Raw genomic sequence first — 26,716 nt, 5'->3', positions numbered from 1 at the left:
TGCAAAGAGTCAATATTTGCAGTGTTGACCCTTCTTTTTCAAGACCTCTGCAATCCGCCCTGGCATATTGTCAATTAACTTCTGGGCCACATCCTGACTGATGGCAGCCCATTCTTGCATGATCAATGCTTGGAGTTTGTCAGAATTGGTGGGGTTCTGTTTGTCCACCCGCCTCTTGAAGATTGACCACAAGTTCTGGGGAGTTTCCTGGCCATGGACCCAAAATGTCGATGTTTTGTTCCCCGAGCCACTTAGTTATCACTTTTGCCTTATGGCAAGGTGCTCCATCATGCTGGAAAAGGCATTGGTCGTCACCAAACTGTTCTTGGATGGTTGGGAGAAGTTGCTCTCGGAGGATGTGTTGGTACCATTCTTTATTCTTGGCTGTGTTCTTAGGCAAAATTGTGAGTGAGCCCACTCTCTTGGCTGAGAAGCAACCCCACACATGAATGGTCTCAGGATGTTTTACTGTTGGAATGACACAGGACTGATGGTAGCGCTCACCTTGTCTTCTCCGGACAAGGTGTTTTCCAGATGCCCCAAACAATTGTTAAGGGAATTAATCAGAGAAAATGACTTTACCCCAGTCGTCAGCAGTCCAATCCCTGTACCTTTTGCAGAATATCAGTCTGTCCCTGATGTTTTTCCTGGAGAGAAGTGGCTTCTTTGCTGCCCTTCTTGACACCAGGCCATCCTCCAAAAGTCTTCGCCTCACTGTGCGTGCAGATGCACTCACTCCTGCCTGCTGCCATTCCTGAGCAAGCTCTGCACTGGTGGTGCCCCGATCCCACAGCTGAATAAAATTTAGGAGACGGTCCTGGCGCTTGCTGGACTTTCTTGGGCGCCCTGACGCCTTCTTCACAACAATTGAACCTCTCTCCTTGAAGTTCTTGATGATCCGATAAATGGTTGATTTAGGTGCGATCTTACTAGCAGCAATATCCTTGCCTGTGAAGCCCTTTTTGCGCAAAGCATTGATGACGGCACGTGTTTCCTTGCAGGTAACCATGGTTAACAGAGGAAGAACAATGATTTCAAGCACCACCCTCCTTTTAAAGCTTCCAGTCTGTTATTCTAACTCAATCAGCATGACAGAGTGATCTCCAGCCTTGTCCTCGTCAACACTCTCACCTGTGTTAACGAGAGAATCACTGACATGATGGCAGCTGGTCCTTTTGTGGCAGGGCTGAAATGCAGTGGAAATGTTTTTTTGGGATTAAGTTCATTTTCATGGCAAAGAGGGACTTTGCAATTAATTGCAATTCATCTGATCACTCTTCATGACATTCTGGAGTATATGCAAATTGCCATAATCAAAACTGAGGCAGCAGACTTTGTGAAAATTAGTATTTGTGTCATTCTCAAAACTTTTGACCACGACTGTATATGGACAACAGAAGGGTTGGCTAAAGCAAAGCAGATCGTGCTGCCAAATAAATAGTACTTTCATGCCAAAAAAGTGAGACAAAGGATGACATAATCATAACTTCCAAATGTTCACTTAGTCATGCATTGATGTCAATGGTAGACTAAGAGAAAATTAGACTTAAAGCTGCAATATGTAACTTTTTGGGTGACTTGACCAAATTCACATAGAAATGTGTGTTATAGATCTGTCATTTTCATTGAATGCAAGTCTAAGAAGCGGTTGATCTGTTATATGTGTACTATTTCTATGCTTCCCGTTTTTGCATCTTTTACTTTCAGTTTTGTACACCAGCTTCAAACAGCTGAAAATACAACATTTTTGATTCTCTACCCTATACTTGATTGTTTTGTCACATAAACTGAAATTAATAGAATTATTAAGCGATTTCTGCATAGTGCATCTTTAAGTGGAAGTTAGGATTCGCCCCAGAGTTAGAAGTAGGAGAGTCAGGAATGAAACATACGGGATGACAAACTCCTGAACATTGCTGATGAGCTGTTTCCCCACCATGATGATGAAGAGCTGCTCAGCCAGTTCAATGAGACAACCCCCTGGACCACACTGAAACACACACACACACACACACACACACACACACACACACACACACACACACACAAAGCAGAGACACACACAGAAATGCACAACATCAATATACTGGTACACACTTACATCAGGTAACATGAAAAGGTCTGTATGAGAACATAGCTCTTGGTATGCAAAATGGGTTGTAATTTCTGAAAACTTACATCTTCGTTTCTCATGCCAAGCAAGGTACCATAGTGTCCAGGATAACCCACAAACCTGCCAAATAGAATAGGGTTTTCAAACCAGTCAATACATTACATTTACATTATTTAGCAGACACTCTTATCCAGAGTGACTTACAGTTAGTGAATGCATACATTTTCATACTGGCCCCCCGTGGGAAACGAACCCACAACCCTGGCGTTGCAAGTGCCATGCTCTATCAACTGAGCTACAGGGGACTATACCAGCTGCATCATCCAACAATAAACACTACCTTCCATTCTCACCTTCCCTTGAAGAATGCCACATAGAAGGGAGAGGAGTAGAAGTTGACAAACTGGAACACAAACACCTTGAAGGTAAACGCATCTTCGTACTGGGTCTGTGTTCTGTGCATCTCTGTCCAAACATCCCAAAACAATCAAATCAAACAATAACAAATCTTTAAACAAATATGAATCCATGAAAGTAAGAGAAACACCTTTGAGGGTAAGATTATACATTAAATGCACTTTACAGGAACCCATTTGCATATACTGTACTGTAATGACACTACCACTTTCAATATACTACTTAATACTTAAATAGTCTTCACACTTATCTGATAGACAATGTTTTTTTTATTTTAGGCCACTGTGATTGATGCAGACCCTTAATCTAATTCCAAGGAAGTGGATTTCCCTGTGGGTAGATGTATTAGGTGGAAGTGTATTGACTGAGGCAGAGGGAGAGGTGGCTGAGGGCCGTGTTCTTACCCCATTTAGTGAGCTGCAGTGCCAACGCAGTATAGACCTGCCCCATCAGCAGAATCAGGGCCAGATTCACCATACTGCTGGAGATATTAGCAATGTTCCCTGCCTGAGGGAACACACACACAGAAAATCTAAGCTAATGTATCCAAGCTAATGTATCAATCCGAGCTAATGTACAGCATCTGTTAGCATTAGCTAAATGCAGGATGTCAGCCATTATCAGGTGTTTTGAAGGGTATTCTGATCCAGTGTCAGCAGCTTTATTCATCAGAGCACAGTGTATTGTACTGTACCTGAGTGCGCAGCACAACGCTGCCTGTGCGGTACATCATCACACTCACTATCCCACGGTACATGATCACTGTCACCAGGAAAATCATCACCACACACAGCTGGGGACAGGGGTAGACAGAGGAAAGAGGAGTGAGGAGAATAAAATGAATATTAGTCCAAATACACCTTATTTACACACTCGTGTCTCAAATACAGTAAACTAAAATGGCATCCTTTCCTGGCCTTTTCCTCATCAGTAGGGTATGATGTTTTGCCAACTCCTTTAGTCATTGAAGCGCTTTGAGATTCTTTGAAAAGCGCTATATAAGTTGAATAAATTATTATTATTGTCATGTCAGTGACAGATCTGGGACCCGGCTACCCCTGGCGTACTCAAACACGTCAATAACCATAGAGCAAAGGACACGAAGAGAGTAAAACTCAGTCTTACCATGATGATGATGACCATGGAGCCAGTGAGCATGCGGGACAGCCGGGCCTTCTTTGGGAAGTAGGGCTCTTTCACTCCCGTCACTGGGTTGTGCTCTATAGAAGGAGCCATGGCCGCAAACTCAGGCCGCGGACGCTCCTAGATACACACACACGCACCAATGGGGGACATATGTTCAGTGGTGTAAAGTACTTAAGGAAAAATACTTTAAAGTACTTAAGTAGTTTTTTGGGGTATCTGTACTTTACTTTACTATTTATATTTTTGCCAACTTTTACTTTTACTCCACTACATTCCTAAAGGAAATAATGTACTTTTTACTCCATACATTTTCCCTGACACACAAAAGTACTCGTTACATTTAGAATGCTTAGCAGGACAGAAAAATTGTCCAATTCAAGACAACATCCCTGGTCATCCCTACTATCTCTGATCTGGCAGACTCACCAAACACAAATGCTTCATTTGTAAGTGTGCAAAGCTGTCATCAAGGCAAAGGGGGGCTACTTTGAAGAATCTCAAATATAAAATATATTTTGATTTGTTTAACACTTTTTTGGTTACTACATGTTTCCATATGGGTTATTTATTACAATGTAGAAAATAGTAAAAATAATGAAAAACCCTGGAATGAGTAGGTGTGTCCAAACTTTTGACTGGTACTGTATTTGTTCAGTATAGTATTTTACTGGGTGACTTTCACTTTTACTTGAGTCATTTTCTATTAAGGTATTTTTACTTTTACTTAAGTATGACAATTGGGTACTTTTTCCATCACTGCATATGTTAACAAGCAGTCTCCATATCTGTGAACTATACTACAGTAAAACTGGATAAAGATGTGCCCTTTTTCAAGAACTGGGTTAATCAAATCAAATCAAATTTTATTGGTCACATGCGCCGAATACAACAGGTGCAGACATTACAGTGAAATGCTTACTTACAGCCCTTAACCAACAGTGCATTTATTTTAAACAAAAAAAGTAAGAATAAAACAACAACAAAAAAAAGTGTTGAGAAAAAAAGAGCAGAAGTAAAATAAAGTGACAGTAGGGAGGCTATATATACAGGGGGGTACCGTTGCAGAGCCAATGTGCGGGGGCACCGGCTAGTTGAGGTAGATGAGGTAATATGTACATGTGGGTAGAGTTAAAGTGACTATGCATAAATACTTAACAGAGTAGCAGCAGCGTAAAAAGGATGGGGTGGGGGGGCAGTGCAAATAGTCCGGGTAGCCATGATTAGCTGTTCAGGAGTCTTATGGCTTGGGGGTAGAAGCTGTTGAGAAGTCTTTTGGACCTAGACTTGGCACTCCGGTACCGCTTGCCGTGCGGTAGCAGAGAGAACAGTCTATGACTAGGGTGGCTGGAGTCTTTGACAATTTTGAGGGCCTTCCTCTGACACCGCCTGGTATAGAGGTCCTGGATGGCAGGAAGTTTTGCCCCAGTGATGTACTGGGCCGTACGCACTACCCTCTGTAGTGCCTTGCGGTCAGACGCCAAGCAGTTGCCATACCAGGCGGTGATGCAACCAGTCAGGATGCTCTCGATGGTGCAGCTGTAGAATTTTTTGAGGATCTGAGGACCCATGCCAAATCTTTTTAGTCTCCTGAGGGGGAATAGGCTTTGTCGTGCCCTCTTCACGACTGTCTTGGTGTGTTTGGACCATGATAGTTCGTTGGTGATGTGGACACCAAGGAACTTGAAGCTCTCAACCTGTTCCACTACAGCCCCGTCGATGAGAATGGGGGCGTGCTCAGTCCTCTTTTTTTTCCTGTAGTCCACAATCATCTCCTTTGTCTTGGTCACGTTGAGGGAGAGGTTGTTGTCCTGGCACCACACGGCCAGATCTCTGACCTCCTCCCTATAGGCTGTCTCATCGTTGTCGGTGATCAGGCCTACCACTGTTGTGTCGTCGGCAAACTTAATGATGGTGTTGGAGTCGTGCCTGGCCATGCAGTCATGGGTGAACAGAGAGTACAGGAGGGGACTGAGCATGCACCCCTGAGGGGCCCCCGTGTTGAGGATCAGTGTGGCAGATGTGTTGTTACCTACCCTTACCACCTGGGGGCGGCCCGTCAGGAAGTCCAGGATCCAGTTGCAGAGGGAGGTGTTTAGTCCCAGGATCCTTAGCTTAGTGATGAGCTTAGAGGGCACTATGGTGTTGAATGCTGAGCTGTAGTCAATGAATAGCATTCTCACGTAGGTGTTCCTCTTGTCCAGGTGGGAAAGGGCAGTGTGGAGTGCGATAGAGATTGCATCATCTGTGGATCTGTTGGGGCGGTATGCAAATTGGAGTGGGTCTAGGGTTTCTGGGATTATGCTGTTGATGTGAGCCATGACCAGTCTTTCAAAGCACTTCATGGCTACAGACGTCAGTGCTACGGGTCGGTAGTCATTTAGGCAGGTTATCTTAGAGTTCTTGGGCACGGGGACTATGGTGGTCTGCTTGAAACATGTTGGTATTACAGACTCAGTCAGGGACATGTTGAAAATGTCAGTGAAGACACTTGCCAGTTGGTCAGCACATGCTCGGAGTACACGTCCTGGTAATCCGTCTGGCCCTGCGGCCTTGTGAATGTTGACCTGCTTAAAAGTCTTACTCACATCGGCTACGGAGAGCGTGATCACATAGTCATCCGGAACAGCTGGTGCTCTCATGCATGCTTCAGTGTTGCTTGCCTCGAAGCGAGCATAGAAGTGGTTTAGCTCGTCTGGTAGGCTTGTGTCACTGGGCAGCTCGCGGCTGTGCTTCCCTTTGTAGTCTGTAATAGTTTTCAAGCCCTGCCACATCCGACGAGCGTCAGAGCCAGTGTAGTATGATTCAATCTTAGACCTGTATTGACTCTTTGCCTGTTTGATGGTTCGTCGGAGGTCATAGCGGGATTTCTTATAAGCGTCCGGGTTAGAGTCCCGTTCCTTGAAAGCGGCAGCTCTACCCTTTAGCTCAGTGCGGATGTTTCCTGTAATCCATGGCTTCTGGTTGGGGTATGTACGTACGGTCACTGTGGGGACGACATCATCGATGCACTTATTGATGAAGCCAGTGACTGATGTGGTGTACTCCTCAATGCTGTCTGAAGAATCCCGGAACATGTTCCAGTCTGTGCTAGCAAAACAGTCCTGTAGCTTAGCATCTGCGTCATTTTAGGTTACTTTACAAATATGTGACCAATCATGTGAAATGAGGCTCAACAGTTTTGTTGATTCTCTGTTTTTATAGTATGTACAGTAACACATATCACAGAATTATGAAAGTATATAAATTGAAATGAATGAAAATCTTTATAATGAATTGGCTATTATCCAGACCTCTTCCTCCTGGAAGTCCATGCAGTCCCAGTGGTGAGCCAGGGTGGCCATCTTGCGTTTCCAGTACTCCAGGAAGGTGACAGACCAAAAGGACATGAACACACTGAAGAAGACTGTCCCGGGGTGGTCAAACAGGTAGCCCACCTGCCAACACACAACATGGGCCTGTCATCTATGGATTCATTATAGTGGGACGGCTAAGCTATCCATAATGATTGTTCATTATTGTGATAAAAGCAACACATTTGGCATAGTGGTGGATTTATGTATCCTGAAAATATTTCAATAAGCACATCAAACAGTCATCCCCTTGTTAGTGTAAATGTCCAGCATACAATACCTTAGCCATGGGGCAGATATCAGACATGTTCCAGGGCTTGCAGGTCTTACAGAGAGGACACATCAGGTAGCTGGCCCCACTATTACAGATCTCCTTGCTGTGGACAGCCAGACACACAATCACAGACACAGACTTCACTACTTTTAGTCCAGTCTGTGTCCGAAATGGCACCCTATTTCATTTATACAGATGTTGGATCTTAATTTGACCCCTTTCGTCGCAGGAGGAAAATAATCCTGAAGCAGGAGGATTTTAATACCTGAAGAAATATTTAGAATCGATGCCAGGGGGCAGCTGGAAGCAGTGTTTGTATCCAATGCAGTACCGTACCTACATTGTTAACCTGGCGCATACGAAGATGGCGGCCTCGCGACTAGCTCTTAGGAAACTTTGCAGTATTTTGTTTTTTTATGTAATTTTTTTTTACATTATTAACTCAGAAAGTGTTTTGCATCATTACATACAGCCGGGAAAAACTATTGGATATCAGAGCGGCGGTAACTCACCAGCATTACGACCAGGAATACGACTTTCCTGAAGCAGATCCTTTGTTTGCTCTCCCCAGGGCAACTGAACTGATTCCAGCGGCTGACCCAAAACATCGCCGGCGGCGGAGAGGCACTCGGAGCGGCCTGCTGGTTCGATTTAGGAGGCGAGCACACCACCCACCGCTTCCGAGTATATTACTCTCTAATGTTCAATCTTTGGTTAACAAGGTCGATGAACTACGAGCAAGGATTTATTTCCAGAGAGACATCAAGGCATGTAACATACTCTGCTTCACGGAAACATCGGTCCAGCCAGAGGGGTTCTCAGTTCATCGCGCAGACAGGAATAAATATCTCTCCGGGAAGCAGAAGGGCGGAGGTGTGTGTTTCATGATTAACGACTCATGGTGTAATTGTAGTAACATACAGGAACTCGAGTCCTTCTGTTCACCCGACCTAGAATTTCTCACAATCAAATGCCGACCGTATTATCTCCCAAGATAATTTTCTTCGGATATAGTCACGGCCGTGTATATCCCCCCTCAAGCCGATACCTCGACGGCCCTCAAAGAACTTCACTGGACCTTATGCAAACTGGAAACCACATATCCTGAGGCTGTATTTATTGTAGCCAGGGATTTAAAAAAAGCAAATTTGAGGACTAGGCTGCCGAAGTTCTATCAACATTTAAAAAAACATTTTTAGTCATTTTTGCAGACGCTCTTATCCAGAGCGACTTACAGAAGCAATTAGGGTTAAGCACCTTGCTCAAGGGCACATCGACAGATTTTTCACCTAGTCGGCTGGGGGATTAGAACCAGCGACCTTTCGGTTACTGGCACTACGCTCTTAATCCCTAAGCTACCTGCCGCCCTATCGACTGTTGTACTCGCGCTGCCATAATCCTAAACCATTGCTATTCGAACTTCCGGGATGGTTATAAGGCCCTCCCCCGCCCTCCTTTCGGCAAATCTGACCACGACTCCATTTTGCTTCTCCCTTCCTATAGGCAGAAACTCATACAGGAAGTACCCGTGCTAAGGACTATTCAACGCTGGTCTGACCAATCGGAATCCACGCTTCAAGATTGTTTTGATCACGCATACTGGGATACAGTGGGGAAAAAAAGTATTTAGTCAGCCACCAATTGTGCAAGTTCTCCCACTTAAAAAGATGAGAGAGGCCTGTAATTTTCATCATAGGTACACGTCAACTATGACAGACAAATTGAGAAAAAGAAATCCAGAAAATCACATTGTAGGATTTTTAATGAATTTATTTGCAAATTATGGTGGAAAATAAGTATTTGGTCACCTACAAACAAGCAAGATTTCTGGCTCTCACAGACCTGTAACTTCTTCTTTAAGAGGCTCCTCTGTCCTCCACTCGTTACCTGTATTAATGGCACCTGTTTGAACTTGTTATCAGTATAAAAGACACCTGTCCACAACCTCAAACAGTCACACTCCAAACTCCACTATGGCCAAGACCAAAGAGCTGTCAAAGGACACCTGAAACAAAATTGTAGACCTGCACCAGGCTGGGAAGACTGAATCTGCAATAGGTAAGCAGCTTGGTTTGAAGAAATCAACTGTGGGAGCAATTATTAGGAAATGGAAGACATACAAGACCACTGATAATCTCCCTCGATCTGGGGCTCCACGCAAGATCTCACCCCGTGGGGTCAAAATGATCACAAGAACGGTGAGCAAAAATCCCAGAACCACACGGGGGGACCTAGTGAATGACCTGCAGAGAGCTGGGACCAAAGTAACAAAGCCTACCATCAGTAACACACTACGCCGCCAGGGACTCAAATGCTGCAGTGACAGACGTGTCCCCCTGCGTAAGCCAGTACATGTCCATGCCCGTCTGAAGTTTGCTAGAGTGCATTTGGATGATCCAGAAGAGGATTGGGAGAATGTCATATGGTCAGATGAAACCAAAATAGAACTTTTTGGTAAAAACTCAACTCGTCGTGTTTGGAGGACAAAGAATGCTGAGTTGCATCCAAAGAACACTATACCTACTGTGAAGCATGGGGGTGGAAACATCATGCTTTGGGGCTGTTTTTCTGCAAAGGGACCAGGACGACTGATCCGTGTAAAGGAAAGAATGAATGGGGCCATGTATCGTGAGATTTTGAGTGAAAACCTCCTTCCATCAGCAAGGGCATTGAAGATGAAACGTGGCTAGGTCTTTCAGCATGACAATGATCCCAAACACGCCGCCCGGGCAACGAAGGAGTGGCTTTGTAAGAAGCATTTCAAGGTCCTGGAGTGGCCTAGCCAGTCTCCAGATCTCAACCCCATAGAAAATCTTTGGAGGGAGTTGAAAGTCCGTGTTGCCCAGCGACAGCCCCAAAACATCACTGCTCTAGAGGAGATCTGCATGGAGGAATGGGCCAAAAATACCAGCAACAGTGTGTGAAAACCTTGTGAAGACTTACAGAAAACGTTTGACCTGTGTCATTGCCAACAAAGGGTATATAACAAAGTATTGAGAAACTTTTGTTATTGACCAAATACTTATTTTCCACCATAATTTGCAAATAAATTCATTAAAAATCCTACAATGTGATTTTCAGGATTTTTTTTTCTCATTTTGTCTGTCATAGTTGACGTGTACCTATGATGAAAATTACAGGCCTCTCTCATCTTTTTAAGTGGGAGAACTTGCACAATTGGTGGCTGACTAAATACTTTTTTTCCCCACTGTATGTTCAGGGTAGCTTCTGGAAATAATATAAAAAACATCCCTAGCCGCGTCCTCAGAGCATGCGCAGACCAGCTGGCTGGTGTGTTTTCGGACATATTCAATCTCTCCCTTTCCCAGTCTGCTGTTCCCAGATGGCCACCATTGTTCCTGTACCCAAGAAAGCAAAGGTATCTGAACTAAATGACTATCGCCCTGTAGCACTCACCTCTGTCATCATGAAGTGCTTTGAGAGACTAGTCAAGGATCATATCACGTCTACCTTACCTGTCACCCTAGACCCACTCCAATTTGCTTACTGCCCCAATAGATCCACAGACGATGCAATCGCCATCACACTGCACACTGCCCTATCCCATCTGGACAAGAGGAATACCTATGTAAGAATGTTGTTCATTGACTATAGCTCAGCATTCAATACCATAGTACCCTCCAAGCTCATCATTAAGCTCGAGGCCCTGGGTCTGAACCCCGCCCTGTGCAACTGGGTCCTGGATTTCCTGAGGGGCCGCCCCCAGGTGGTGAAGGTAGGAAACAACATCTCCACTTCGCTGATGCTCAACCCTGGGGCCCCACAAGGGTGCATGCTCAGGCCCCTCCTGTACTCCCTGTTCACCCATGACTGCGTGGCCAAGCACGCATCCAACTCAATCATCAAGTTCGCAGACGACACAACAGTAGTAGGCTTGATTACCAACAATGACGAGACCGCCTACAGGGAGGAAGGAGGTGAGGACTCTGGGAATGTGGTGCCAGGAAAATAACTTCTCACTCAACATTAACAAAACAAAGGAGATGATCGTGGACTTCAGGAAACAGCAGAGGGTGCACCCCCTATCCTCATCGACGGGACCGCAGTGGAGAGGGTGGAAAGCTTCAAGTTCCTTGGCGTACACATCACCGACAAACTGAAATGGTCCACCCACGCAGACAGTGTGGTGAAGAAGGCGCAACAGAGCCTCTTCAACCTCAGGAGGCTGAAGAAATTCAGCTTAGCACCTAAAACCCTCACAAACTTTTACAGATGCACAATTGAGAGCATCCTGTCGGGCTGTATCACCGCCTGGTACGGCAACTGCACCGCCCGCAACCGCAGGGCTCTCCAGAGGGTGGTGCGGTCTGCCGATCGCATTACCGGGGGCAAACTACCTGTCCTCCAAGACACATACAGCACCCGATGTCACAGGAAGGCCAAAAAGATCATCAAGGACATCAACCACCCGAGCCACTGCCTGTGCACCCCGCTATCATCCAGAAGGCGAGGTCAGTACAGGTGCATCAAAGCTGGGACCGAGAGAATGAAAAACAGCTTTTATCTCAAGGCCATCAGACTGTTAAATAGCCATCACTAGCACATTAGAGGCTGCTGCTGCCTATTGAAATCACTGGCCACTTTAAGAAATGGAACACTAGTCACTTTAATAATGTTTATATATCTTGCACTACTCATCTCATATGTATATACTGCATTCTATTCTATAATATTCCCTGTATCTTAGTCCATGCCGCTCTGTCATTGCTTGTCCATATATGTATATATTCTTAAATCCCATTCCTTACTAGTTTTGTGTGTTTTAGGTATATGTTGTGAAATTGTTAGATATTACTTGTTAGATATTACTGCACTGAAGGAGCTAGAAGCACAAGCATTTCGCTACACCCGCTATAACATCTGCTAAACACGTGTATGTGAAAAATAAAATTAGATTTTATTTTATTTGAACATTATGTAGGCTACGTGCAAACTACAGCACATCTCGTGTGAATTCTTATGTGGATTATAATAAATGGACATATTTGTAGGGGGTATATGTATTTTTCGTTAGGGAAAATCATTTTTTTTAGATCAATCGTTTTATTATATGTTGAAGGCAAGCAATAGGCAGAATAAATTATTGGTTACCTCAGTGGCTGATTGAACTCTTTGGCCTGAATGCCAAGTGTCAACTCTGGAGGAAACCTGGCACCATCCCTACGGTGAAGCATGGTAGTGGTAGCATCATGCTGTGGGGATGTTTTTCAGCGGCAGGGACTGGTAGACTAGTCAGGATTGAGGGAAAGATGAACGGAGCAAAGTACCGAGAGATCCTTGATGAAAACCTGATCCTGATCAAGTTAAGATCCGACATCTGTAGTGCACTAGTTAAGTATTAAGTCGTGCACTATAGTGATTAGAGTGCAATTTCAGACACAACCCCAGTCTGCATTTGCATGTAATGCAAAGATTATTATCACTTGATTTCCTGCTACACAGTACATTACCAGAGACTAAAGCTCTCTGGCTTGTATACAGTACAGTGATTGATAGCACTAATCCACAATGAACAGGAGGAATTACACTAATGTCCTTGGGCCTGTAAGAGGCTCAATGGTATTCTTCCTTCTCTCTATTATAGCATCTTTAGTCTCACTTTCTCCATGTTCACTCTATCTTCATGTAAATCTTCTGTAATTCACCACCAAGCCATCAAACACTGGTGCCCGAGGAAGCAATGGTTAGCAGTTGCCATGGAAACACATTTGAGATACAGGAAACACTGACTACACACACACACACACACACGTCTTACTATACTTGTGAGGACTTTTTGGGGACCAACAATTGATTCCCATTCAAAATTCTATTTTCCCTAACCCATAACCCTAAACTTAACCCTAACCTTAACCCCTAATCCTAACCCTAAATCTAACTCCTAATCGTAATTCTAACCTTAACGCTAACCCCTAAAATAGCCTCTTTTTTTTGTATTGAGGACCGGCAAAATGTCCTCACTTCTCTGAATTTTAGTTGGTTTAATATTCTTGTGAGGACTTCTGGTACTCACAAGTATAGTAAAATGTGCACACACACACACACATACACACACACACACACACACACACACACACACACACACACACACAGCACAGTGAAGCAATGCAACAGACTAAGTGCTGCATGAGTACACTGAAGAGGACTCTTGTGGGTCATGCATTATGTCTGAAGACTGGTACAGGCAGCCTGCGTGACATTTGCAGAACCCCAGACTATGCCTTACACTAGGCCACTCTGTTGCACAAATTATACTGTAATTATACTGTTACAACATTTGATCTATCCTTTTGCCTCTATTCATAGTAAAGATGATTTATAATCTGAGCTCTATTCTGTACAGTTTCCAAACCATGAACCTTGATTACAGCCAAAGGAATGAATATGTTAGAAAAGCATTGTAAGTGAAGGAGTTTCAGGACTCACGCAGGAGTGTTGGTCCCCATGGACATGACTCCTGACACAAAGACAAAGGCCCCCACCACCGCCGCAGGGAGCAGCCAGGCTGTGTAGAACCCTACAGGAGGACCAGAGAGACAAAAACCTCCTCAACACCTCTCTATGTCATACAGTACAATGGGGGTTACTCACAAAACTGTACTGTTGTGGTAAATGTACTCACAAAACTGTACTGTTGTGGTAAATTGACTACATATCTTAACAAAAATGGACATGGTATAAGAGTGAAAAGATATTGATATCTCTTTCATCTAAGTCTTCTTAAGTATGATGCTTGCCTCTAAATCTCTGATTTTTCTGATATGTGTTCAGTTTCATAACCCCCCCCCCCCCCCCCCCCCCCCCCCAAAGTATAACCATAAAATAATTACAGAACAAAATAATGGTACTGTATCAGATTTACTATATGAGGAATCCTGCTTACCCAGCCAGGCAAAGTAAAGGGCTATTTTCTCTCCAAAGTATTCTCTGATGTGATCCAGTGGCTGGTACTTGTACCATTTAGACCAGCGGGCCCAATACTGGAACAAGACCTGCCTCTGGTTCAGCTCATCTGGATGCACCTCATGCTCTGGCAGCTCAAAGGGGCCCTGACAAACACACACACATGTAAACTCAGCAAAAAAAGAAACGTCCTCTCACTGCGTTTATTTTCAGCAAACTTAACATGTGTAAATATTTGTATGAACATAACCAGATTCAACAACTGAGACAAACTGAACAAGTTCCACAGACATGTGACTAACAGAAATTGAATAATGTGTCCCTGAACAAAGTGGGGGGGGGGTCAAAAGTAACAGTCAGTATCTGGTGTGGCCACCAGCTGCATTAAGTCCTGCAGTGCATCTGCTCCTCATGGACTGCACCAGATTTTCCAGTTCTTGCTGTGAGATGTTACCCCACTCTTCCACCAAGGCACCTGTACGTTCCCAGACATTTCTGGGGGGAATGGCCCTAGCCCTGGCCATGGCAGAACACTGACATTCCTGTCTTGCAGGAAATCACGCACAGAACGAGCATTATGGCTGGTGGCATTGTCATGCTGGAGGGTCATGTCAGAATGAGCCTGCAGGAAGGGTACCACATGAGGGAGGAGGATGTCTTCCCTGTAACGCACAGCGTTGAGATTGCCTGCAATGACAACAAGCTCAGTCCGATGATGCTGTGACACACCGCCCCAGACCATGATGGACCCTCCACCTCCAAATCGATCCCGCTCCAGAGTACAGGCCTCAGTGTAACGCTCATTCCTTCGACGATAAACGCGAATCCGACTTTCACCCCTTGTGAGACAAAACTGCGACTCGTCAGTGAAGAGGACTTTTTGCCAGTCCGGTCTGGTCCAGCGACGGTGGGTTTGTGCCCATAGGCAACGTTGTTGCCGGTGATGTCTGGTGAGGACCTGCATTACAACAGGCCTACAAGCCCTCAGTCCAGCCTCTCTCAGCCTATTGTGGACAGTCTGAGCACTGATGGAGGGATTGTGCGTTCCTGGTGTAACTCGGGCAGTTGTTGTTGCCATTCTGTACCTGTCCTGCAGGTGTGATGTTCGGAAGTACCGATCCTGTGCAGGTGTTGTTACACGTGGTCTGCCACTGCAAGGACGATCAGCTGTCTCCCTGTAGCGCTGTCTTAGGCGTCTCACAGTACGGACATTGCAATATATTGCCCTGGCCACATCTGCAGTCCTCATGCCTCCTTGCAGTATGCCTAAGGCATGTTCACGCAGATGAGCAGGGACCCTGGGCATCTTTCTTTTGGTGTTTTTCAGAGTCAGTAGAAAGGCCTCTTTAGTGTCCTAAGTTTTCATAACTGTGACCTTAATTGCCTACCGTTTGTGTCTTAACAACATGCACCTTGAGAAATCTCAAATATTAAATATATTTTGATTTGTTTAACACTTTTTGGGTTACTAGATGATTCCATATGTGTTATTTCATAGTTTTGATGTCTTCACTATTATTCTACAATGTAAAAATAAAGAAAAACCCTTGAATGAGTAGGTGTTCTAAAACTTTTGACCGGTAGTGTATATAGACAGACACACCCTATGTGTTTAAATAAAATCAACTACATATGCACTGAGCTTGTCTGATGGTTTAAGCACACTGTTTGGTTAAATAATGAAGACACACAAATGACTCAAGAAAGAGTTGTCTCGCTCTCCTCCCCACTGCAGCGAAAAGGCACCACAGCATAGCAAGTGTTTATTGCATTGTCCGTGCTGGAGCTGCAACATCATTTCAGCCATTTAGTATCTTACTTGTTTCTGACTGAAAAGTTCAGTTACCGAAATCCCTAATTTATTTAGGAAAAACATTCCCTATTCCCTCAACCCTTGCTCTCTTTACGTGAAACATGTAAGCATTGCATGCATGTGACCAATAGGGCCTGACCTATAGCCTATCATAATCATATCAATAAATTGGTTATAACAAATTCCGAACACAGTAGCACGTGACAGCAAAATGGATGCGAAGGACGCAAAAAATAAACTTGAAATGGGCGAATGTTCGCTGGTTGCTCAGGAGGGAAAGGGGAAGTCAGATCTGTGGAAGACATATGACTTAGTTGTGGAAACTACTGGAGATCAAGAAAAATAAGGGTATAGGAGCGTTGTGTTGCGTTGCGTGAGTATTATGTGCCAAACAGTTGCTCTAACTTTACAATATTATTTTTTCTGACCTTTTGGAACAGTGTAAACAACACTAAATAAATACAGTGGGGGAAAAAAGTATTTAGTCAGCCACCAATTGTGCAAGTTCTCCCACTTAAAAAGACGATCTCACGATACATTGCCCCATTCATTCTTTACTTTACACGGATCAGTCGTCCTGGTCCCTTTGCAGAAAAACAGCCCCAAAGCATGATGTTTCTACCCCCATGCTTCACAGTAGGTATGGTGTTCTTTGGATGCAACTCAGCATTCTTTGTCCTCCAAACACGACGAGTTGAGTTTTTACCAAAAAGCTATATTTTGGTTTCATCTGACCATATGACATTCTCCCAATCCTCTTCTGGATCATCCAAATGCACTCTAGCAAACTTCAGACGGGCCTGGACATGTACTGGCTTAACACGTCTTGCACTGCAGGATTTGAGTCCCTGGCGGCGTAGTGTGTTACTGATGGTAGGCTTTGTTACTTTGGTCCCAGCTCTCTGCAGGTCATTCACTAGGTCCCCCCGTGTGGTTCTGGGATTTTTGCTCACCGTTCTTGTGATCATTTTGACCCCACGGGGTGAGATCTTGCGTGGAGCCCCAGATCGAGGGAGATTATCAGTGGTCTTGTATGTCTTCCATTTCCTAATAATTGCTCCCACAGTTGATTTCTTCAAACCAAGCTGCAGATTCAGTCTTCCCAGCCTGGTGCAGGTCTACAATTTTGTTTTTGGTGTCCTTTGACAGCTCTTTGGTCTTGGCCATAGTGGAGTTTGGAGTGTGACTGTTTGAGGTTGTGGACAGGTGTCTTTTATACTGATAACAAGTTCAAACAGGTGCCATTAATACAGGTAACGAGTGGAGGACAGAGGAGCCTCTTAAAGAAGAAGTTACAGGTCTGTGAGAGCCAGAAATCTTGCTTGTTTGTAGGTGACCAAATACTTATTTTCCACCATAATTTGCAAATAAATTCATTAAAAATCCTACAATGTGATTTTCTGGATTTTGTTTTCTCAATTTGTCTGTCATAGTTGACGTGTACTTATGATGAAAATTACAGGCCTCTCTCATCTTTTTAAGTGGGAGAACTTGCACAATTGGTGGCTGACTAAATACTTTTTTCCCCCACTGTAAGTGTACCAGAGAGTCTGTTCTAACGGAATATATATATATATAAAGCCTTTATTACAGCAGACTAAAAACTGTTTGTGAATTGTGAATTAAGGTTTAATTATTTGTTGGTTAGGCTAATTATTCAAAGCTCCCTTTGTTATTTAATTTTTATACTAAAATGCTTGATTGCATTTCAAAGCATGAATGTCTCGTATGCTGCGTGATGGCATGAACGAATGAATGATTGATACAGTAGCTTATATATTGAAATATAGGCTTAAGTAAGTTACGGTATTAAGACTAAACAGGACACACTCTTAGGCCTACAGCTCGATGGTGGTTATACAATCCTACTATACAAAGCCTACTAATGATAACATGACTTATTATTATAATAATTGTAATAATAACAATAAGAAGGAGATCAAGAAAAAGGAGGGTATAGTAGCGAGAGCTGTGTGCATATTATGTGTGACAAACAAGTGCTGTTAGATTACAACAACAACCAATTCTGCCTGTTTGGAACAATGTAAACAACACTAAATAAATTATAAGTAATACCAGTCTGTTCTAACATAAAGTATTGTAAAGCCTTTATTACAGCATAGCAAAGACTAAAAGTTCCTTTATCCGACATTTTGCCGTTGCATGAGGCTTGGTGCTCACGGAATCAGTAGGCTATTAAACAAGCATTCAAACAGGCAACAGAAGCAAGATCTGTCTTATTTCTGTAGATATATATGGATGATTTATAAAGCCAGACACATTTAACAGTTAGGCTATTGATTATAGACCTAATTAAATTGGGGTTTCCTCTCTCCTCAATTTTCTTAGACAATTAGGCTAAGGCAAGGGTTGTTTCCTCATCTCTGCTGCTGCTGCCTCCGCCACATTGTTCTCAATCCCAATATGCTGGTTAACTTTGCTACAGTGGGGGAAAAAAGTATTTAGTCAGCCACCAATTGTGCAAGTTCTCCCACTTAAAAAGATGAGAGAGGCCTGTAATTTTCATCATAGGTACACGTCAACTATGACAGACAAATTGAGAAAAAAAAATCCTGAAAATCACATTGTAGGATTTTTTATGAATGTATTTGCAAATTATGGTGGAAAATAAGTATTTGGTCACCTATAAACAAGCAAGATTTCTGGCTCTCACAGACCTGTAACTTCTTCTTTAAGAGGCTCCTCTGTCCTCCAATCGTTACCTGTATTAATGGCACCTGTTTGAACTTGTTATCAGTATAAAAGACACCTGTCCACAATCTCAAACAGTCACACTCCAAACTCCACTATGGCCAAGACCAAAGAGCTGTCAAAGGACACCAGAAACAACATTGTAGACCTGCACCAGGCTGGGAAGACTGAATATGCAATAGGTAAGCAGCTTGGTTTGAAGAAATCAACTGTGGGAGCAATTATTAGGAAATGGAAGACATACAAGACCACTGATAATCTCCCTCGATCTGGGGCTCCACGCAAGATCTCACCCCGTGGGGTCAAAATGATCACAAGAACGGTGAGCAAAAATCCCAGAACCACACGGGGGGACATAGTGAATGACCTGCAGAGAGCTGGGACCAAAGTAACAAAGCCTACCATCAGTAACACACTACGCCGCCAGGGACTCAAATCCTGCAGTGCCAGACGTGTCCCCCTGCTTAAGCCAGTACATGTCCAGGCCCGTCTGAAGTTTGCTAGAGTGCATTTGGATGATCCAGAAGACGATTGGGAGAATGTCAGATGAAACCAAAATATAACTTTTTGGTAAAAACTCAACTCGTCGGGTTTGGAGGACAAAGAATGCTGAGTTGCATCCAAAGAACACCATACCTACTGTGAAGCATGGGGGTGGAAACATCATGCTTTGGGGCTGTTTTTCTGCAAAGGGACCAGGACGACTGATCCGTGTAAAGGAAAGAATGAATGGGGCCATGTATCGTGAGATTTTGAGTGAAAACCTCCTTCCATCAGCAAGGGCATTGAAGATGAAACGTGGCTGGGTCTTTCAGCATGACAATGATCCCAAACACACCGCCCGGGCAACGAAGGAGTGGCTTCGTAAGAAGCATTTCAAGGTCCTGGAGTGGCCTAGCCAGACTCCAGATCTCAACCCCGTAGAAAATCTTTGGAGGGAGTTGAAAGTCTGTGTTGCCCAGCGACAGCCCCAAAACATCACTGCTCTAGAGGAGATCTGTATGGAGGAATGGGCCAAAATACCAGCAACAGTGTGTGCAAACCTTGTGAAGACTTACAGAAAACGTTTGACCTGTGTCATTGCCAACAAAGGGTATACAACAAAGTATTGAGAAAGTTTTGTTATTGACCAAATACTTATTTTCCACCATAATTTGCAAATAAATTCATTAAAAATCCTACAATGTGATTTTCTGGATTTTTTTTTCTCATTTTGTCTGTCATAGTTGACGTGTACCTATGATGAAAATTACAGGTCTCTCTCATCTTTTTATGTGTGAGAACTTGCACAATTGGTGGCTGACTAAATACTTTTTTTCCCCACTGTATTAGGCACATAGCAACATAGGGAAAGGGGCCAATTCTACGGCGCACTGAAGATTATGTTTCAGAACCGCGGACATCGACCGTATCCAACACGGGAGAAAGCTAATTTGTTATACCATTATTTTTACATAATATAACTAATACAATTTCAGTATCACATGTCTTAGAGTGATGGACTGTGCCATCTCCGTGGCCTCCGCAATGGATTAGTTCACTGAGACAGGCGCGAATCAGACAGGTGTCTTGTGCACCATGAAAAAAATATACAAATTGCGACTGCTCGACTAAAGAAATCTCAGTCGACCAACAGCCTATTGACCAAACAATCGACCAGTCGACTAATGGGGTCTGCCCTACTGGCGGTACATTTAGAATGTGTCTGACCTCATGCAAGGGAAATGCTGCAGTGTATGCCCGCTCATTGAGCAGTCGAGCCACGCCAACCTCCGTTCTCTTCCTCTTGCCGTACACCGTCCTCGCCAGAATCTCATACACCTGCCATGGACAGCCAATTGACCATATGAGAATGACATAGTCTGAAGTAAAGCATTTCTGACCATATATACAGTACCAGTCAAAAGTTTGGACACACCTACTCATTCCAGTTTTTTTTTTTTTTTTTACTATTTCTACATTGTAGAATAATAGTGAAGCCATCAAAACTATGAAATAACACATATGGAATCATGTAGTAACCAAACAAGTGTTAAACAAATCAAAATATATTTTATATTTGAGATTCTTCAAAGTAGCCACCCTTTGCCTTGATGACAGCTTTGCACACTCTTGGCATTCTCTCAACCAGCTTCATGAAGTAGTCACCTGGAATGCATTTCAATTAACAGGTGTGCCTTGTTAAAAGTTAATTTGTGGAATTTCTTTATTCTTAATGCGTTTGAGCCAATCAGTTGTGCTGTGACAAGGTAGGGTTGGTATACAGAAGATAGCCCTATTTGGTAAAAGACCAAGTCCATATTATGGCAAGAACAGCTCAAATAAGCAAAGAGAAACGACAGTCCATCATTACTTTAACTTAAGGGTCATACTATTTTTTTTCAATTATCGCCTAAAATGACATACCCAAATCTAACTGCCTGTAGCTCAGGACCTGAAGCAAGGATATGCATATTATTGGTATCATTTGAAAGGAAACACTTTAAAGTTTGTGGAAATGTGAAATGAATGTAGGAGAATATAACACATTAGATCTGGTAAAAGATAATACAAACAAAAAAACGTGTTTTCTATTTATTTTTTTGTTGCATCAGCTTTGAATTGCAAGAGAAAGGCCAGAGAGTGATGTAGAAATTTAGATGGCATCATCGTGTGTGCAAAGTTTCAGACTGATCCAGCGAAGGATTACATCACTACACAATATTTTTTATCAAGTCTGCCAGGAGTTTTCCCAAATGTTGCGAATTGGTCAATTTATACCTTTTCAAGTACATAACTATAGAGAACAGACAAAAATCCTATGGTAATATTTAATTTTTGTTTACACACTTCCAGGAATGTCATACATGATGGATCATTAGCTTCCCTACAGAAAATACACTAACCTTCACACATCTAGATGGCCGGGGTTAATCGCTACTGTAAATTGGACACTGCAGTTAGATTAACAAGAATTTAAGCTTTCTGCCCATATAAGACATGTCTATGTCCCGGAAAGTTGGCTGTTGTTTACAACGCCATTCTAGTCACATATCGCATATTGAGCAGCAACTGTTCCGGTATAGGGACACCGATCCTGTAGAGGTTTAAGACATGAAGGTCAGTCAATCCGGAAAATGTTAAGAACTTTGAAAGTTTCTTCAAGTGCAGTCGCAAAAACCATCAAGCGCTATGATGAAACTGGCTCTCATGAGGACTGCCACAGGAAAGGAAAACACAGAGTTACCTCTGCTGCAGAGGATAAGTTCATTAGAGTTACCAGCCTCAGAAATCGGCAATTAACTGCACCTCAGATTGCAGCCCAAATAAATGCTTCACAGAGTTCAAGTAACAGACACATCTCAACATTAACTGTACAGAGGAGACTACGTAAATCAGGCCTTCATGGTCGAATTGCTGCAAAGAAACCACTACTAAAGGACACCAATAAGAAGAAGAGACTTGCTTGGGCCAAGAAACACGAGCAATGGACTTTAGACCGGTGGAAATCTGTCCTTTGGTCTGATGAGTCCAGATTTGAGATTTTTGGTTCCAACCGCCGTGTCTTTGGGAGACACAGAGTAGGTGAACCGATGATCTCTGCATGTGTGGTTCCCACCGTGAAGCATGGAGGAGGAGGTGTGATGGTGGGGGTGCTTTGCTGGTGACACTGTCTGTGATTTATTTAGAATTCAAGGCACACTTAACCAGCATGGCTACCACAGCATTCTGCAGCGATACGCCATCGCATCTGGTTTGGGCTTAGTGGGACTATCATTTGGTTTTCAACGGGACAATGACCCAACACACCTCCAGGCTGTGTAAGGGCTATTTGACCAAGAGGGAGAGTGATGGAGTGCTGCATCAGATGACCTGGCCTCCACAATCACCCAACCTTAACCCAATTGAGATGGTTTGGGATGAGTTGGACCGCAGAGTGAAGGAAAAGCAGCCAACAAGTGCTCAGCATATGTGGGACCTCCTTCAAGACTGTTGGAAAAGCATTCCAGGTGACTACTTCATGAAGCTGTTTGAGAGAATGCCAAGAGTGTGCAAAGCTGTCATCAAGGCAAAGGGTGACTACTTTGAAGAATCTCAAATATAAAATATATTTTGATTTGTTTAACACTTTATTGGTTACTACATGATTCCATATATGTTATTTCATAGTTTTGATGTCTTCACTATTATTCTACAATGTAGAACATAGTACAAATAAAGAAAAACCCTTGAATGAGTAGGTGTGCCCAAACTTCTGACTGGTACTGTAGGTAGGCCTATATACAGTATGTCCATCTATTACTGGTGTACATCCATCGTTATCCAACAAATGGGTAAAGATGCTGAAAGTCAATGGATGCACTCACTATACGGTGTCTCTGTGTGTTAGTAAAGTAGGTGTCATGGTTCTCACAGCTGAGGAACCTGAGAAGTGACCAACAGAGCAAGGTTAAACCTGTAGTTATTTACACATGTACAGTAACAGAGTCTTTTATAAGGGTTAGGACACAATGTGGCTCAACTAAATGTTGGGGATACGCAATCAAAACTGATATCAGGAAGTTTCCGAGATCGATGTAGGTACTCACTTCTCCATCTTTGACTTGCGAAAGGCACAAGTGTAGTAGTCCAGTGGCCTGTTGGGCAAGGACTCCGCCATGATGTTGGGAATGTATAGTTTCTGAAGGATCCGGTCAGACGTGTTGAAGTCTGGGTTTGGTTGAGCCTGCGACACAAAAACAACATTCTGTAACATGCTGACCAGACCGCTCGTGTGCATGCGTCCGCCATCGCGCGCATGTTAATTATGTCCACCCACACCAGACACGATCAGGACACGCAGGTTGAAATATCAAAACGAACTCTGAACCAACTATATTAATTTGGGGACAGGTCGAAAAGCATTAAACATTTATGGCAATTTAGCTAGCTAGCTTGCTGTTGCTAGCTAATTTGTCCTGGGATATAAACATTCGGTTGTTAATTTACCTGAAATGCACAAGGTCCTCTACTCCGACAATTAATCTACAGATAAAAGGGTAAACCGAGTTTGTTTCTAGTAATCTCTCCTCCTCTTGGCTTCTTCTTCTTCTTTGGACTTTATGCTTTGCTTTATCTTGGCCAGGTTACAGTTGTAAATGAGAACTTGTTCTCAACTGGCTTACCTGGTTAAATAAAGGTGAAATAAAAATAAAATAAAAAAATATGGCGGTTGGCAACCAACTTTAAGGTGCATTAACACCACACACTGGACTAGAGTGTGGATCATCTTTCAATCACCCACGTGGGTATATGCTCCTAAAAACCAATGAGGAGATGGGAGAGGCTGGACTTGCAGAGCATCAAGTGTCACGAATAGAACCAAGTTCTATTTTAGCGCCTGGCTACGCAGACACTCGTTGATGCGCGCGAACAGTGTGGGTGCAATGATTGAATAACATATATGTGTACATTTATTTTGCAACGCGAGCGGTGTGGTCAGTATGTAACACTCCACACCATAGTATCGGGTTTACCGTATTTTGCACTACTGTATTTTGCACTGTCATAAAGTAGTAATTAGCACTGACCTGTAGCGGTGCTCTTAGAATTAGCTCCTCTGCGTAATACACCAACACATCCCAGGGGGCGCTCAGTTTCAGATAATGGATGGTTTTTTTCTCGCTCGCTGTCTCCTCCTAGTGCCAAACATCAATCATTACAGAACATTCATAAAATTATGAATTATATGGTACAGTGTGCTGCCGCATATAAGCATTATTAGATCGACCAGTAAGACTGTCAACAGAGCTTTAGCATTAAGAAGGAACGATTGTTAGTGGGAAAGTAGAAACACTAGATCCAACCACTAAGTCTTGTGGAGCTAGGTGAGTTAGTAGTGTATATTATATTACCTTTTCCAGCAGCAGGCCGGCATTCTGCAGGTTTTGGGTGAACTTGTCCCTCCATCGAGCCAGCTGAGCCTTTCTCCGCTCAGACCTGCTGCTCCCCTCCTCTGGCCCTGCTCCGACCTCCCCCGGACCGCTGGTCTCAGATCGGCCCCTCCCTCTGGAGCGATGCTTTCTCCGTTTCACCTCCCATACTAGAACAAAGTCTGATTCAGGATCAGTCAGACAAAGCCACAGGTTAGAGTTTGATTGGTGGCTTGTTCTTTATACTGTCTGTTACCAGGGATCTGCCACTCTGTTCCTGGAAAGCTACTGGGTGTGCAGGCTTTTATTCCAGCCCTGCACTAACACACCTGATTCAAATGATGAAGGTCCAAAGTGAAAACCATAATTATTTCATTATTTGAAAAAAGGTGTGTTAGTGCTGGGGTGGAAACATTCAAGTCAAAGCAACTTAAAGTAAAATGTAATACTGTATAGATATACAGAAAGCCTAAAAGCACCTATTTTGGTTCTTCCATCTCTAAAGTAGTTCCCCCCTAGGGGTTGTGCCGGTCGTCTACTCATTTTATCGCAGTGCATATAGACGGGGTCATCATCATCATCGTCATTATCGTCTGAAGCAGCCGCTGCAGCTGAAAGCTGAAAATATTTCCGTTATATAATGTATATCAATATAAAGACCATTTACATAGCAGATAAACAAATAGGACTGGAAAATGGCTGTAATGACATAGTAGTGAAATCTAACTATTGTGTCCTCTTGTGTTACTATTTTATTTGTATTATTATTTTTTAACTCTGCATCGCTGGGAAGGGCTCTTAAGCAAGCATTTCACGGTAAAGTCTACACCAGTTGTATTAGACAAATAACATTTGACTTTGATTTAGAATGATCTGTAGCTACTGCAACAGGCAACAGCACAAAAGCTTATATTGGCAATATTGATTTTAGATTTCATCGCCATAAAATAATATTCTAGTCAAAATGAAAACACTGCTTTTAGTGAAAATGATTTTTCAGATCATATTGACATCAATACAACTATGAGGAGAAAGCTTGAAGTCAGCACTAACCCCCATTCAAGATGCTTAAGATGCACTGCAACATTCAACATTCTAGGTAAGTCATCATCAGAGAAGCAATAGGATGAGACCAAATCAGGGAGGGAGTGTGGGATACTTACATATCTTGGTGGGATGAAGCCCCCGTTCTGCAGACTCCCATAGCTGTCGGTGGTTTGGGGTTCGCCCCGATTGCCCGTCGCGTAGTCCAGATACAGCAGCACCTCCCTGTCACCTCCTGTGGCCAGGAGCAACTCCGAGCCCTTCCTCAGCATGGTGAAGAAGACGGGGAGGGTCTCTGTGTGTCAATCTGTAGTCAGTCTGTCTGTAGACAGTCAGTCTGCTTAGAAAACCACGGAACACAACATACATGCAAAAACATACAAACTGTATGTCACATGTACCGTATATATACACTCATAAACTCTGGTATTCATGCAATGTTCTCATGCAGGTTCATTAATTAACTGCTATCATTCAAATGAATCAAATCTGATCAAAATGAAGAGGAAGAATGGATACGGTATTCCAGCAAGAGATAGAGGAGTGGAGGGGGGAAAGGATGATACTTCTACCTCAGTGGAGAGGGGGCTGGGAATGGGAGAGAAGAACGGGTGGATCTGCAGTAATCTCTGCCTCTCTCGCTCTCTGCATTCCTCTAGCTCCTCCTCTCCACAGGGAGAGAGCCGAACAGAGTGGGATACCGTAATCCTCCCAGCAAAGAGGCAGCAGAGGAAACATGCACATGCCCCCATGCCAATAAATAATATAACACCCACTAAGGGAGACGACCAGCATTATCTTAGGGGTGGTGATGGATGTAGGGCATATGAGAGGGGAAGGGACTTATCCAATCTTCCTGTCGGAGTGTACTGCCCCAGTCTTAATTGAATTTAGAATTTTATTAGGATCCCCGTTAGCTGACGCCATAACATCAGCTAATCTTCCTGGGGTCCAACACAGAGCGGGAGAGGGGGAGACAGTGTCAGTGTATGTTCCACTCACGCTGGGACTCCTGCTTTTACAACAGACGAG

General features: G+C 43.5%; 1 protein-coding gene across 1 annotated transcript in view; it reads right to left on the bottom strand.

Annotated features, from left to right (window-relative positions):
• Nucleotides 1–25,956, bottom strand: part of LOC311148093 (anoctamin-7-like) — a gene marked incomplete at both ends in the record, with an annotated part of 40,685 nt that extends 14,729 nt beyond the window's left edge. The window contains 17 exons of the mRNA XM_084185005.1: nucleotides 1,893–1,990; nucleotides 2,179–2,233; nucleotides 2,467–2,578; nucleotides 2,935–3,037; nucleotides 3,225–3,323; nucleotides 3,656–3,793; nucleotides 6,967–7,110; nucleotides 7,307–7,403; nucleotides 13,748–13,838; nucleotides 14,205–14,370; nucleotides 20,460–20,570; nucleotides 23,096–23,153; nucleotides 23,318–23,454; nucleotides 24,299–24,406; nucleotides 24,623–24,822; nucleotides 25,120–25,258; nucleotides 25,804–25,956. Of these exons, the coding sequence (XP_084041131.1) occupies nucleotides 1,893–1,990; nucleotides 2,179–2,233; nucleotides 2,467–2,578; nucleotides 2,935–3,037; nucleotides 3,225–3,323; nucleotides 3,656–3,793; nucleotides 6,967–7,110; nucleotides 7,307–7,403; nucleotides 13,748–13,838; nucleotides 14,205–14,370; nucleotides 20,460–20,570; nucleotides 23,096–23,153; nucleotides 23,318–23,454; nucleotides 24,299–24,406; nucleotides 24,623–24,822; nucleotides 25,120–25,258; nucleotides 25,804–25,956 (2,009 nt within the window). The remainder of the gene's footprint in view (nucleotides 1–1,892; nucleotides 1,991–2,178; nucleotides 2,234–2,466; nucleotides 2,579–2,934; nucleotides 3,038–3,224; nucleotides 3,324–3,655; nucleotides 3,794–6,966; nucleotides 7,111–7,306; nucleotides 7,404–13,747; nucleotides 13,839–14,204; nucleotides 14,371–20,459; nucleotides 20,571–23,095; nucleotides 23,154–23,317; nucleotides 23,455–24,298; nucleotides 24,407–24,622; nucleotides 24,823–25,119; nucleotides 25,259–25,803) is intronic.
• Between the last annotated feature and the right edge of the window lie 760 nt (nucleotides 25,957–26,716).

Source organism: Coregonus lavaretus (assembly GCF_964263955.1).
Source record: "Coregonus lavaretus genome assembly, chromosome: 20".
Taxonomy (NCBI): Eukaryota; Metazoa; Chordata; class Actinopteri; order Salmoniformes; family Salmonidae; genus Coregonus; species Coregonus lavaretus.
Note: the sequence above shows the minus strand (reverse complement) of the source record. Positions and strands in the feature narration are given on the sequence as shown.